The 14,891-nt window shown below is 42.2% G+C and overlaps 2 protein-coding genes across 2 annotated transcripts in view; both read left to right on the forward strand.

Annotated features, from left to right (window-relative positions):
* Positions 1-14,891, forward strand: part of LOC309476195 (uncharacterized protein) — a 65,952-nt gene that overhangs the window by 7,459 nt on the left and 43,602 nt on the right. The window lies entirely within an intron of this gene.
* LOC309476157 (natural killer cell receptor 2B4-like) overlaps positions 1-14,891 on the forward strand; it is a 32,413-nt gene that overhangs the window by 3,419 nt on the left and 14,103 nt on the right. Inside the window, exons 3-4 of the mRNA XM_082139383.1 lie at positions 75-362; positions 438-545. Of these exons, the coding sequence (XP_081995509.1) occupies positions 75-362; positions 438-545 (396 nt within the window). The remainder of the gene's footprint in view (positions 1-74; positions 363-437; positions 546-14,891) is intronic.

Raw genomic sequence — 14,891 nt, forward strand, 5'->3', positions numbered from 1 at the left:
TCAGTTTTAAATGAACTGACAAATATCACAGCACACTTATTTACTGAATTTGACTTATTCTCCAATATTTCCAGCTCGTCTGCCAGTTCCTGTCATCAGCAGAGACTGTTCCGTTCTCAGTCTGTTCCAGAATTGTTCATTGGTGTGTTCATCAGTGTTGAATGTGTGTGATGCGACTCTCTCCTGGTACAAAGGAATCAGTGTATTGTCCAGCATCAGTGTGTGTGATCTCAGCATCAGTCTCTCTCTACCTCTGGAGGTGGAATATCAGGATAAAAACACCTACAGCTGTGTGATCAACAATCCCATCAGCAACCAGACCACACATCCCAACATCACTCAACTCTGTCACATATGTGCAGGTACGAAAGTGGTGATATTTGTGTTTATATAGGCTGTATATTAACCTAAATTGATGTCTCTCTTTATCATCCCAGGATACCCTCAAGTCTCTCTGATAGTGTTGATCTCTGCTGCTGCTGTTGGATCTTTGTTGATTGTTGCTGTTGGGATCTTCTGCATCTGCAGGAAAACAGACCAAGATGGCAAGTATAACCTGATACCTCTAACTGCTCAGATATCTGTAAAAATACATGTTTTAAAGCAAGGAATATTTGACTATGGGGCATTGAAGGAGTAGAAAAAAGCTGTGGTGGTAATGCGGTCACGACACGAAGTGGACTTCAGGTGTGCAGTTTTTTCCCCTAATAATTCAATGGACCGTAGTCCATTCCTCAAAAACAAACACACCTCAAGAACTTTACTAGATGTTTTATTTTAAGATGTTTGTGTAACGGAGGCCAGCTTTAGCCTCCTTGTTAGAGCACCTGACTCTCATGCCGGAGACCCGGGTCGAAACCCGCACGGAGCGGGGTGAGAAGGACCCGGGTGGAGGGGTTACATTTGTCATCTTTTTGTTAAAACACTCTTGTGTTTGAGTAATTTCTTATCATTTGGCGTGATATCAAGTATAGGACTCTACTAAAGAAAAAGGGGCGTTTCACAATTTTTGGCCATTTTCAAACCCGGATAGGCATTTGTAACTATCCAATCAAAAAAGTACAGAAGCCCTAAGAGGTGCATCATTATTATTTCTTTCTTGTTATCTGAACTGTCTAGATCATGAGAAAACAACATGTTATGTCGAGATTAATAGCAAACAAGAAATAACAAATAATTCTGCATCCCTTTAAGATTTCCATAAAACAGGGAACTGTAGCCATAACTTGATGACAAAAATAAAACAAATCAATTGACAAACAGATTCAGCGAATGTTAGCTAATAATAGTTAACACTAGATTCTGAGTGAAAATAGATAGCTTGGAGCGTTTTATAACGAAATTGATTGGTACCCTTATGAAAAAGACAACTTGTGTAATGTTCAAGTATATTTTTAAGTATTTTTTAAGTATACTAATACCAATGTACTAGTAAACTTGTAAGTGTACTATTTCAATACTGATTGGGACTAAATTGGCCTACTTTTTAGTATATAAAAGAATATGTTTAAAGGCACACTGTGTAGAAATTGTGTTTTTGTCAAACTAGAGTCGCTGTGGAATACTTGCACTGTCGTACATACCCTGCAAGTCTGTTAACAGCTCTAATAATCGAAAGCTAGCTAGACATATGTGGAAATTATTGGACTGGTCTAATTATCAGCAAAGGATGAATGAACAGCATGTAAAAAAATAACATACTACAAGCAAGCGCAACATACAACATAGAATGCAAACAATTTACAAATAAGAGATTTATTTACTGGCCACTTCATGCGTTTTCTCAGATCGGATAGCTATCTGATTTATCAAAACGATTCCATTTACACCTGATCACATAAATGTGTTTTTGCGAAACGGATTTAAAACGGATAAATATGCAGATTTAATGGAGTGCACGTCACCGAATATAACAGATATGAACTGCATCTTATTGATCATCAGCTAAAATCTCTAAATCAAAGACCGCAATAATAGAGAGCGGCAACAGCCTGGTAAGATCATTTCATTTCTTTACTTATAATGATGATGATTTTGTGTTAAGCGTCTGCGACTTACTTTCACTTTGATTTGCGATCGTTTGCACGTTGGCTTGATGAATAGATGCTCAGCTTCTCATCTGCGGTGATGCGTGTTCCAGCTATAATACGCTCTCTCACGTTTTTTTTCTTTTATTTATTTTTTTTAGCATTTTTGGGAGGAGTACAGTTTACGGTTTCAACAACCAGATGCATTTACACTTGTCCAGTTTCGTCTGGAATGCGTCTCAGACCTCCTCCTGAAGTGTTTTGAGCGATCGGATTCAAATCCGTCTCGAATGCGTTTCGGAGGGCATTTACACCTGGTCTTTTCACGATCGGATAGCTATACGATCTGAGAAAAAGCATGAAGTGGCCAGGTGTAAACAGCCCCCATGACAAAAACATACGCACTAAAGCTGAAAACAAACGCTGGTTGGCCTCTCACGTCCAAATTTGACGAAGTGGTGGGGGAAGTGACGTATGCCGTAAAGCAGTTGAATTTTGTAATTCTTTTTGTGCTCGGGTTAGTAAATCAGGAAAAGAGGTTTAAAAACTCCCCAAAATTGTGGAAATGCCCTTTTTTGTCCTGAAAAGACCTCATACTCAGTGATGAACTATAATGAAAACTTAAGTTGTGCAATTACTGAAATTGCACACCTTAGAATGTCCATTAACCAATCAGAATCGTGCATTCAATAGCCCCGTATTATAATATTAAAATAATGAAAAACTGTGTTGCAGAGAAAGCACAACATTGACATCTCAAACATCTATTATTCAGCGTATAGGTCACCAGTGATTCTGGTTATGGCCACTGAGTGGCAGCATTGTTTTTTAGGCGTGAATGCTGTGAAAACACATCTAAAAGAGCTTGGCGATTGACTGTACAACTATATTTGACAAGAAATCTGAGATATATATTTACAGATTGCCAAAAGCTATAGAACAGCAAAAGCAAAAGGATCGTTGCAATTCATATAAACAACTGGACCCCAGGCAGCAAAAGGTGGATTTGCAGTTATCATTTTGTCAACATGCAGAATTTAGCTATAAAATCATACCCTAGGCTATATATTGTATTTTTATATATTGTATGGACAACTCATCAATTAAAATTGTTAGGAACACTATATCGAGTCCAACCTTTAGTTTAAATTGATAATCATTAGTTCTCTTACGAGAGGTCTCTCGTACTGCGTAAGATATCTTACGCTAGGGGGAAAATCCTTTTCCGCGAGATATTGAAGCCAAAAATTATCCTTAATTTTGTAATAATGCAAAACGCGTTGCAGCAGCAATGCAGACATAGGCGAGACAGCTCGCGCGCCTATTGGCTGCTCTGCGGCAACTGCAGCAGCCTATCGAGCGAGGCCTGGCGTGACGTCAGACCCAATCAGGGCACTTCGCGCCCGCTGCGTCACGTCCCGCCGAAATGGGCGTGGTCTAGGCCTATAAATATCGCTCGCAGGCAGCTATTATCTGATTTTTCATCCTTCAAGCGAAGCACACGCATCGCTGGAGCTGGATAAGAAGCCGCGCCGTCTGAAAGAGAGCACCTTCAGCGGGACGAGTCACTGAAGTCGCTGGCCGCGCCGCCTTCCTTGCCTTCCTGCTGCGCTTTCCGGCATTATATCCTTTCTCTGCTACTGTGTTTATGTATGTGTGTGTGCTCGCCGCCGCGACACACACTCCCATTGCACTAAAAGAGCTGGGCGTCTTTTTCAAGACGCCCCTTTTCCTGATCACGCAGCTCTCGCACTCGCTGACGGCGACTGCCCTCACTGCGAGTTAGGTACTGCCTATGGTGACTCTGAGGACTCGCCTGGCATCCTTCTCCGAGACTGCTCCTCCGCCCCCCCCCCCAACCCGCAAAGCTTGCCGGTTCGCCCGCTTGCCTTGCCTGCTTGGGGGACGATACCTGTTCTCCCTCTGTTCGAGCCGCGCACACCGCGCCGCTCACAGAGGATGTCAGGAGCGGGCGGTCACGGGGCTAGCTTTCTCTCTCCCTCTGTTCAAGCCGCGCAAACTGCGCCGCTCACAAGGGAGGCTGGAAGCGGACGGTCGGGGTTAGTTTTTCTTTACGTTATAAGAAAGCTACCCTGCCTTCTGCGCCCCATTCATGCGTCACTCACCGGCGAAAGGAGAAAGATGTGTTTTTTAGTCCCTCCGAGGATGGACTGACCTTCAATTTCTCATACATATTCCCAGTTCCCTGATCATGCGACTGGAAATATCAATATTGCAGCAGGCGAGCCTGTTTTAATACAAGCGCGCCTGCAAGCATACGCCGAAGAAAGCATGTGACGCTCTTATATGCTCGTGCATCCGAAAACCTTTGCGTTCCCCCCTGTGGCTCAGTGGCGGAATCATTGGTTTTTCTCACGAGAGACCGGAGTTCGAATCCCGGTCTAGCGGCAGTTAAAATTATGCCGCCAATGCTTCGCTCTGTCAGTTCCCTGAAAAGCGACTGCAGACGGGCATTTTGCAGCCAACGAGCGCGTTGCACAACCCGCTCGCCTGCACCCAAACACCGTTTCTATGGTTTCCGTGCGTCACTGGCGAAAGGAGAAAAGAGTGTTTTCTGGTCCCCCCGCGGACGGACCGACCTCCTCTTTCTCGTACATTTCTCATTCCCCTCTGAAGTTCGGGCGACTGGAAATGTCTGTATTGCAGTGAGCAAGCCTGTTGTAATACACGCATGCCTGCAAACAAACGCCAGCACGTTGACGCTCTCTTATAATACTCGCGCTAACTGAGTTACAATGTGTCTCCCCCTGTGGCCCAGTGGCAGACTCTCAGGTTTTTGCACGCGAGAGACCCGCGTTCGATCCCCGGGTCTACCGGCAGATAAAATTATGCCGTCAATGCTCGCTCTGTCAGTTCCCTGAAAAGGCGACTGCAGATGTGTATTTTGCAGCCAACGAGCGCGTTGTACAACCCGCTCGCCTGCACCCAAACACCGTTTCTATGGTGTTCCGTGCGTCACTGGCGTAAGGAAAAAAGGGAGTTTTTCTGGTCCCGCTGCGGACGGACCAACCTCCTTTTTCCTATACATTTCCCATTCCCCTCTGGAATTCAGGCGACTGGAAATGTCAATATTGCAGTGAACAAGCCTGTTGTAATACACGCAGGCCTGCAATAAACGCCAGCATGTTGACGCTCTCTGTTTCTATGGCAACTTCTCGCTCGTTCAGTTCCAGTAAATGTGACTGTTCCAGTGTATCCTGCAGTAAACAAGTCGGTTCTGTCACCCGCTTGCCTGCACACAAACGCCGTTTTTACGGCTACCCAGATAAATCCCATAAGTGTGAATTTTTTCTGGTGTCCCGGCCACGGCCGATGGTGCTTTATGTGTAAGAAGAATGCCCACTGCCCAGTGCCCATCTCTACACACAAGCACAGCCCGTCACACAGGGCTCGCGCACATGAATCGGCTCAGACCGATTGCGCTTCAAACATGGTGAATGTGCCCACTAACACCACGTTATGCATGTCTCACGGTTTCTGTAAAAACGAAACCAACGTGCACTCGCTTCACGCAAGCGAACGATGCTTTCGGTGTGATAAATGTGCCCGCTGTCCCGCGCCCACATCCACACATAGACATGACAGTTCCCACGGGAACCGCCCAGCCCTCCCCCTCGCGGTTAACCACCGCAGAGGAGTCGAGCGCGGGCAATCTGCCCGCTGTCATCAGCGCGCCCCATGCCTCAAATGTCGCGAGCGACACGCTTGTGTTACAGCACACCGAAGCTTCTCCATCGCTGAGCGAGCGGAGCGCGCTTCGTATTCGACCCCTAGCTATCCATGCAGACGCATGGGCAAAGCTACCCGGGGTTTCGAAGTGGGTGCTGAACATTATAGAAAGAGGCTATTCGCTGCAGTTTCGCCGACGCCCTCGCCGCTATGTGGCGCGCGTCGAGACCACGGTAAAAACAGAAGTAGCACATCTACTTCGAGCCGAAGTGACGAAACTATTGAGCAAAGGGGCCATAGAACCTCTCTCTCAAGATCAGAGCGAGGGAGGGCTATACAGCAGATACTTCCTGGTACCGAAAAAAGACGGGGGTCTCAGACCCATACTAGATCTAAGGCAACTGAACAAAGTGCTTGTGAAGCGACAGTTCAGGATGCTCACGACCAGGCAAATCCTTGTGCAGATTCGCCAAGGAGATTGGTTTGTGTCAATAGATCTGAAAGACGCGTATTTTCAAATACAGATAGCGTCACGTCACAGGCGATATTTGAGATTCGCCTTCGAGGGCCAGGCATATCAGTACACAGTCCTGCCGTTCGGTTTGTCCCTAGCACCCCGTACATTTACGAAGTGCATGGATGCGGCGCTCGCACCCCTCAGAATGAGAGGCATGCGAGTGCTGAACTATTTGGACGATTGGCTGATTCTAGCGCAATCTCGCGCAGTGCTCATAGAACACACGACCATTTTACTCGATCACCTCGAGGATTTGGGTCTGAGTGTCAATTGGGCGAAGAGCTCCCTGTCACCCAGTCAGAAAATATCTTTCCTGAGCACAGAACTGGACTCACTATCCATGATAGCGTGACTATCACAACAGCGCGCGGTAGATATTCGACGCACAGCGAACTCTTTTCGCTGCGGCGCGTCTGTCCCGCTCAAGAGATTTCAGAAGATGCTAGGTCTCATGGCCTCAGCATCGTCAGTGCTCCAGCTGGGTCTGCTCCGCATGCGCCCGCTGCAGTTTTGGCTGAAAGCGCGAGTCCCACGCGAAGCGTGGGCACCCGGTTTGCTTCGCCTCAGGGTCAATCAGAAATGCGTTACAGCTCTGAAACCCTGGAAAGCGAACGACTGGTACCAATCAGGTGTAAGCCTGGGGACTTCCTCGAGGGTGAAAGTGGTGTCCACGGACGCGTCCACCTCGGGATGGGGAGCGCTGCTCGAGGGCAGACCGTTCTTCGGCCAGTGGTCAGAACGGGAGAAGCTCCTGCACATAAACTGCCTCGAAATGCTGGCAGTAGACAACGCGCTGACGCGTTTTTGTCCCCAAATAAAAGGTCACCACGTCTTGGTCCGTTCGGACAACATGTCTGTGGTGTCCTACATAAATCGCCAGGGCGGCATCAGATCCGAGAAACTGTACAGGCTGGCAGAACGCCTCCTGGTATGGGCTCAGTGCAACCTGCGCTCGCTCAGAGCAGCGCACGTGCCAGGGATCATGAATATAGGACCAGACAGACTGTCCAGGAACAATGTTCCGGCAGGCGAATGGTCTCTACACCCACAGACAGTCCAACTGCTGTGGAAGAAATTCGGCAGAGCGGAAGTGGACCTGTTTGCGTCTCAAGAAAACGCTCACTGTCAAGAATTTTTCTCCAAGAGCAGGAGCGCGCTGGCCCATGTGTGGCCCCGCCGCCCGCTCTATGCTTTTCCCCCCGTCTCTCTCCTGCCTCAGGTGATAGAACGGATCAGGGAAGAAGGATGCTCAGTACTGCTGGTAGCACCGTTCTGGAAAAACCAACCTTGGTTCCCAGCCGTGATGCAGTTAGCAAGTACTGCCCCGTGGCCAGTACCAGTGAGGAGAGATCTCCTCTCACAGGCCCGCGGCTCGATCTGGCATCCTCACCCGGAACTATGGTCCCTTCATGTCTGGGCCATCAACGGGTACATGTTGGACTCCCTAAAGGAGTATTAAACACGATCACGCAGGCTAGAGCTCCGTCTACAAGACGACTCTATTCTTCGAAATGGTCAGTGTTTTCGGGCTGGTGCACAGCCCGTGGTGTGTCACCCACAAACTGTGATGTGACGGAGGTGCTTTCCTTCCTACAAGAGCTTTTGGATGGGGGCAGGGCCCCCTCCATGCTCAAAGTTTATGTGGCGGCTATAGCAGCGTTCTCAGAAACAACGCTTGGTCAGTCAATAGGAAGGAACGATTTAGTCATCCGCTTCCTTAGAGGAGCTAAGAGACTGAATCCTCCCAGACCTCCCTCAGTCCCCGTATGGGACCTTTCTACGGTTCTGGAAGCCATGAAAGGTGCGCCATTTGAGCCTTTACAGTCAATCGATTTGAAACACCTGTCTTTCAAAACGGTGTTTTTGCTGGCTCTCGCTTCAGTGAAGCGCATAGGGGATCTGCACGCGCTCTCTGTGAGCGCGGCGTGCATGGAGTTTGGGCCCAATGACTCAAAAGTTATACTCAAACCTAAGCACGGTTATGTTCCAAAATCCCTCAACACACCGTTTAGGGCGCAGATTATCTCTCTGTCAGCCCTACCGGTCCCTGATGAGGAAAGAGACGCGAGCCTCCTTTGCCCAGTCAGGGCATTACGAGCTTATGTGTCTCGCTCGTCTGTTTTCAGACAGACGGAACAGCTCTTTGTTTCGTTTAGCGGACGTTCTAAGGGACTAGCCGCGTCGAAACAGAGCCTATCCAGATGGATAGTTGATGCTATAGCGCTGGCATACGCCTCCAAGGGCATGCAGTGCCCTTTGGGTGTCAGAGCGCATTCCACGAGAGGCATGGCCTCTTCGTGGGCCTGGTCAAGTGGGATTGCCTTGCAAGATATTGGTATGGCGGCAGGCTGGGCCTCCCCGTCTACATTTATAAGGTTTTATAACCTAGAGGTTCCCGCCCTGCAGGCCAGGCTGCTGTCGGTCTAAACTACCAGTATTATCTGACCTGATGCGTTCAGCTCAGAATGCTGCGTTTGCTGAGCACAGCTCAATGTTCGACAGTTTAAAGCTGGGCAAACTGTGTAAGACCCACATTTTTCCCCATCAGTTCAGGCCGTACCCCGCCCTGTCTGTATGATGAAATTCGCGTCCCATCGACGCTACTTTATGTGGAAAAGTGAGGCTTCACCCCTCCTTCTTCCCGGACTCTCTGTGAGTTCACTGAGTGATTGTGCACTATATGTACCCCGGGCTTTCGCCCTTGGGTCTTTGGTGTCAGATCTCAGCATGCACGGCGTTTTACATTGGGTCCCCTAGCGTAAGATATCTTACGCAGTACGAGAGACCTCTCGTAAGAGAACGTACTCGGTTACTAACGTAACCTCGGTTCTCTCTAGAAGAGGGAACGAGTACTGCGTATCTTGCCGTGCATGCACACGCTCTGGTTGCTTAGTAGTCCTTATGGGGCGGCTTGTGTCAAAATGATTTACGACTTTGACCTTTGACCTTTTGGCAGGTTGAACTTCCGGTGACCTTATGATTGACAGGTTGAACTTCCGGAATGCGGTCATGGGATTAACCTATTGACCCTGCTAGCCTATCGATCATGTTGTATGACAGTTGCTTTTGCCCCGGTGACCTAGCTAGGACTAAATCATAGTTTTGACGGTTAGTTTTTGACCTTATTAACCTTTTTAGCCCTAAATCATAGTTTTGCCGGTTGTTTGAACTTTGTCCCAGTTATGTGTGTGCGTGTGTGGTTATATGGCTTGTGCCTGCGCCCCCACCACAGTGAAAGTGAGAAGCGTATGTCACACAAAATAATCTCATCCTTTAAAATAAAACATACATTGAAACCAATTATTTTAGATGAATAAAAGAATATGAAATAAAAAGCTTACTAAAACCAATTATTTTAGTTTTAGATACAAAATAAAATCATCTTACATAAAATATACTGCTCTTTATATTCTATCCTTTATATAATGTATATCATATAATAATTATCATGCCAAAGTTCTTTTTAAAAGTGTATAATATATCATCTAAAGCAATTTAACTAAGGTTGAAAACATTCTGCTCTTTTTTAAAATTATATAATGAAATACTTATAAAATCTACATAATGTTGCATATCACACTAGCAATAGTTTGAAAAAACATTCTGTTCTTTTAAAAGCTTACTAAAACCAATTGGTTTAGATGAATAAAATCATCTTACCTTATTTTAGAAAGTTGAAGTATACCATTGATGTCCACAAAAATGCAATGTATGAATGGATTCAATATTGTTTTACACAACTGAATTCATATAGTCATTCCTGAATGACCTCACACTGTCTCAAAACATAAGGAGCGCGCGCGTGTCTGTGTGTCTATGCGCGCGTCCTCTTCCTGCGAGCTCTGACCCCCCTCCTTACAGTGTAACTGTCAAGTGAATCTCACACTAACAAAAGTTGAAAACATGCCTTTAAAAGTATAATATAAATATCTTATTGATCCAATTGTTTTAGTTTTAGATGAATAAAAAATGACTGAGTTAAAATTAACTCATCAATGTCCATACCATTAATGTCCACAAAAAGAATTAAACTAAAGTTGAAAAACATACCTTTAAAAGTGTATAATATAAAATAAAATATCTTGCTAAAGTTGAAAAACATACCGTTCCTTAAAAGTATAATATAAATATCTTATTGATCCAACTATTTTAGTTTTAGATGAATAAAAAATGACTGAGTTAAAATTAACACATCAATGTCCATACCACTGATGCCCACAAAAATAATTAAACTAAAGTTGATAAACATACCTTTAAAACTGTATAAATGTAATGGTTATAAAATAATTTTACTAAGGTTGAAAAAATATTCAGTTCTTTTAAAAGAATATAACATAAAAAGCTTACTAAAACCAATTGTTTTAGTTAAAAGTAAATAAAATCATCTTACCTTATTTTAGAGAGAAAGTTGAAGAAGTGGCTCCTAACACATCATTGTCCATTGATGTCCACAAAAAATGCAATGTATGAATGGATTCAAAATTGTTTTACACAACTGAATTCATATAGTCATTCCTGAATGTCTCTCAAAGCACCGTCTCAAAACATAGGGAGGCGCGCGGTATGTGTGTCAAAAAGTAAAACACGTGTGTGTGTGTGTGTGTGTGTGTGTGTGTGTGTGTGTGTGTGTGTGTGTGTGTGTGTGTGTGTGTGTGTGTGTGTGTGTGTGTGTGTGTGTGTGCGCGCCCCTTCACATGTGAGCTTTGACCCCTCTCCTTCGCATACCAGAGCACAGTGAAAGTGAGGAAGGGGTTTCCTAATATCACACTCACAAAAGTTGAAAAACATACTGTTCCTTAAAAGTGTATAAATAAAATGGTTATATAAATATACTGAAACCAATTATTTTAGATGAATAAATAAAATTCATCTTACATGTTTAGAGTTACAACTCTTGAACTTACATGTTCAAGAAGCTGTTGAGAGCTATAAATCACAGAGTGGTTCTCTCTCACACCAGCGTCTCTGACTCAGAGGGGTGTATTCAGTGATGGGATGAGACATTTTGAATGGTGTGTTAAACTTATAATCCTAAATGTTTAAATGACATCTTTTAAAAATAAAAGATGTTTTAAATAAATTATTAAAAGTCTTAATAAAAACAAATATTTTACAACGATGGTCTGTGGAAAAATTTGACTTGAACAAAGTATTTTTATTTATTTATCATGGGTATGTCAAATCACTTGAAAATTGAAGTGTCACAAGTCATCTCACGCCTGTGAAATATTCAGTAATTTCTTAAGTTGTATCTGTGAGAAAATGACAACCACATAGGCCTATCTTCAGAGAGAGCAACCATGAAAACATTTAGAAACTGGGAATCTTCCAGAAATAAGGTCCTTCCGATCAGCGCTGAGAAAGAAGTTACTGGACAATAATGATAGCTTCAGAATATCGGATGACAGATGAGTCTCTGTGCATCGTGTCAGAGCGTATGTCATGTTAGTCTGCTAACGCCTTTACAGAGCCAAAAGTTTTGTACACACAAAATTTATTTCAAATCATAATCGTAAAAGTTTACATTAGATATTTTAAAAGATTGTTTAAATTATATCTTTAAAGTTTGAATACATACTCATCTTCTATTTATCTGTACTTATGTATGATATAAATTATTTTGTTTAACGGTGACCTAAAGTATAATTGTTATTAAACAATGTCTGTTCAAAACTTTAGGTGGTCGTCTTAAATCTAATTTATATGAAAAAGATTCAATCAGCATATTTTTTTCCATGCTGGGTTTCAATTTTTATGGTGGGGGCTTTCCATAGCTATCCCGTACACCTAAAAACGACCATCACAGAAAACTACATTAAAAATGAAATAAATAAATCATTTTATAAAATGTAAACAAAGTTTTAGCTAAATAAAAACACCTTACATTTCCAGAGAGGTGAAGTAGTTCTTTATGCAATGATAAAAACGATCCAAAAAAGCAAATAGTTTAAGTTGTCATAAACAGAACAAAACAAAACAAATCCTTCAGTGATAAACTACAGTGTGAACTGAAGCTTCAGGATATAGGGCGACAGAACAGATGAGTCTCGGCGGACAATGTCGCAGTAAATCTAGTCTGCTAACGCCTTTCCAGAGTACATCCAGAGTTTACACTAATTTCATTTAAAAGCATAACCTTAAAAGTTTAAATCAAATCTTTAAAGTTTTATTAAAACCATATCTTCTATTTATCTTCTTAGAAGACTTAGGTATTATTGTTACTAAACAGCGTCTGTTCAAAAACTTTAGATTGTTACATACAACATACAACATGAAACATGTTGTCAAGGTTTGTCACAATGTTTTTTAAGAAATCCTAGGACTTCACGTTGCTCTTATTTAGTCAAAGTTGTATCATTTGGAAAATCAAAGTAAAAATCATACATCGTCTTAATTCAGAGTATAAGTATAAGATCGTATAAGATCATTTTTACTTGTATCTCCCGAACTACCCTTAATCAGTGCGGAAACACACAAGGTGAAACCCTTTACTGAGAATATACTATCGGTTATCTACTCAAAATATATGTAGAAGTTTCAAATGTTAGCATTTGTTGATGGTGGTCGCATGAACAGACTTTGGGGAGATCTATAGCAGACCTATATAGCAGTCCCAAAAGAATTTCTCCCATCTAGCGATTCTTCCATCCACTCGCTTTTTGCAACTTTGGTAAATGTGCCAAGAAGCTATGACAACATGTCTTCCAATAGCACTTCATCGAGTTTAACTATACATGTTCTACCGTTATGCTGCCTATATAATGATTTACACAACCAAGCTCGTCATTTAGACCGTAACTTTGACTTACCCGTCGAGAAGAACGCAGGCAACTTCCCTTTCAAAGTCTTTCTCCTTCATTAGCTCTTTCCACCTGGGAAATTTATTTATTTACATCCCGATCAATTAAATTTCTGCTTTTGGGCGACGAGGATTCCTTCTCCTGCATAACTTTGATCCTGCATAATAATTTATCGTGCAGTGCGGCCTTTCAAATGTGCCAGGGGCAGTATTTTCAAATTTTCATCCAGGCTGCCCCGGGTTCGACTCCCGGTATGGGAAGACAATTTTTTTACATCGCCAACAAAACTCAAGTTATTCAAGTTCATCAATAATCATTTTTAGTTATGCATAGTCTTAGAGGCCTACACGAAGTGCAGAAACAAGCAGTTTCTTGAAGATTCGGTACTGAATCATTTTCACAAATACAATTATTGAATTCAGAAAATTTCACTATGGAATATTTACTTTATCTATCATAATTTCAATTTAGTACGTCATCATTTAAACTTTTCATCTCATAATTATGACGCATAGTCATAATTTTTATTTCAACTTTTTAATTCAGAATTACAATTTTTGTCAATTACGCCTTTTTAATGTAATAATTCAAACCTTTTTAAGTCATCATTTGGTTGTTGACTATAGTAGTGCTGATGATGAAATGTGTCGAGTTAGGCTAGCGCTTTTTGTACCTCTCTGGTCTTTTTCAAGATGGCGGAACGACACGGAAGCTTCCTTGGACATACCCGCCCCATGTAAATAAAGATAAGAAATGATCTGATTTTAAGAAAGATCATTTTACACCCGTGAGGACATATTTTATGAATACAGACAATGATTTTAGCTAATAAAATACCATTTTTCAACCCGAGCGAATCTACACATGAGAGGCCTTCAGAAGTCATAACTTCAGCGGCTTAGGCCCATTGGTGTAGGTATTTGTAAAAATCAAATACTCTATTACACTTTTTAAAGTTAGAATAAAAAGACCTGTAGTGTTGTCTGACACAAGGCCATTAACTTGTTTTATAAATGTACTTGGCTTATTTCTACAAATATAAACCTGATAAATGAAAATCAGAAAAAAGAAAAAACAGTGTTTTAAAATACAACTAAACCATGATAATGTTTAGTTTAGATGTTGATGACTCAGGCATAGTGCAACCAGATTTCTCTAACATCTCACTCACAACGCAAAACGTTGTAAATAAACATTTTCAAACTGTAATTTAACCATATTTTATTAATATTATGTTGATTTAAAGTTTTTGTTATTAACTAATACCTTTATCTTTTAACATCCGGCACAAAATGAAAGAGATGAATTATTTGAAAAAAGGAATATTCACAATCTACAGTTAGATTTTCTCCTACTTAGTATCTGTGGGTGTATTTTTACACACTCTTGTAAAGACTATGGACTAACTTTAAAAAACAAAACAAAATTTGTGAAAAAACACATACACATCATTTCTTAACTAAGCAACTGTTTCTTAAATTATCAGACACTCACCGCACCGATGTTAACATCACCATATATTGTGTTTTCTACCATAATTGTAGTAACTATTGTCCCACCATTCTTCTGGGCAATTGTGAAGTTAAGCTGATTAGGGTTCTGAATTAATGGCTGTCCGAATGATGTAGTATTATTATGCTGTCGTTGTGGAAGGTTGTTAGGCTGTTGATTTGTCATGTTTCCAGAATGTGTTTGAACGCTCAGCGTTTGAACGTCACCATCTGTTAAAAAATTAACAATTAAATACACAACCAAAACCATGTAAACATTATAGTAAAGCTTATTGAAGATTGAGAACCATATTGACTACTAACAAAGTAAATTATAAATCTTTTCCTACGTTTGATATTCTTTTTT

Source organism: Leuciscus leuciscus (genome assembly GCF_965113295.1).
Source record: "Leuciscus leuciscus genome assembly, chromosome: 15".
Lineage (NCBI taxonomy): Eukaryota > Metazoa > Chordata > Actinopteri > Cypriniformes > Leuciscidae > Leuciscus > Leuciscus leuciscus.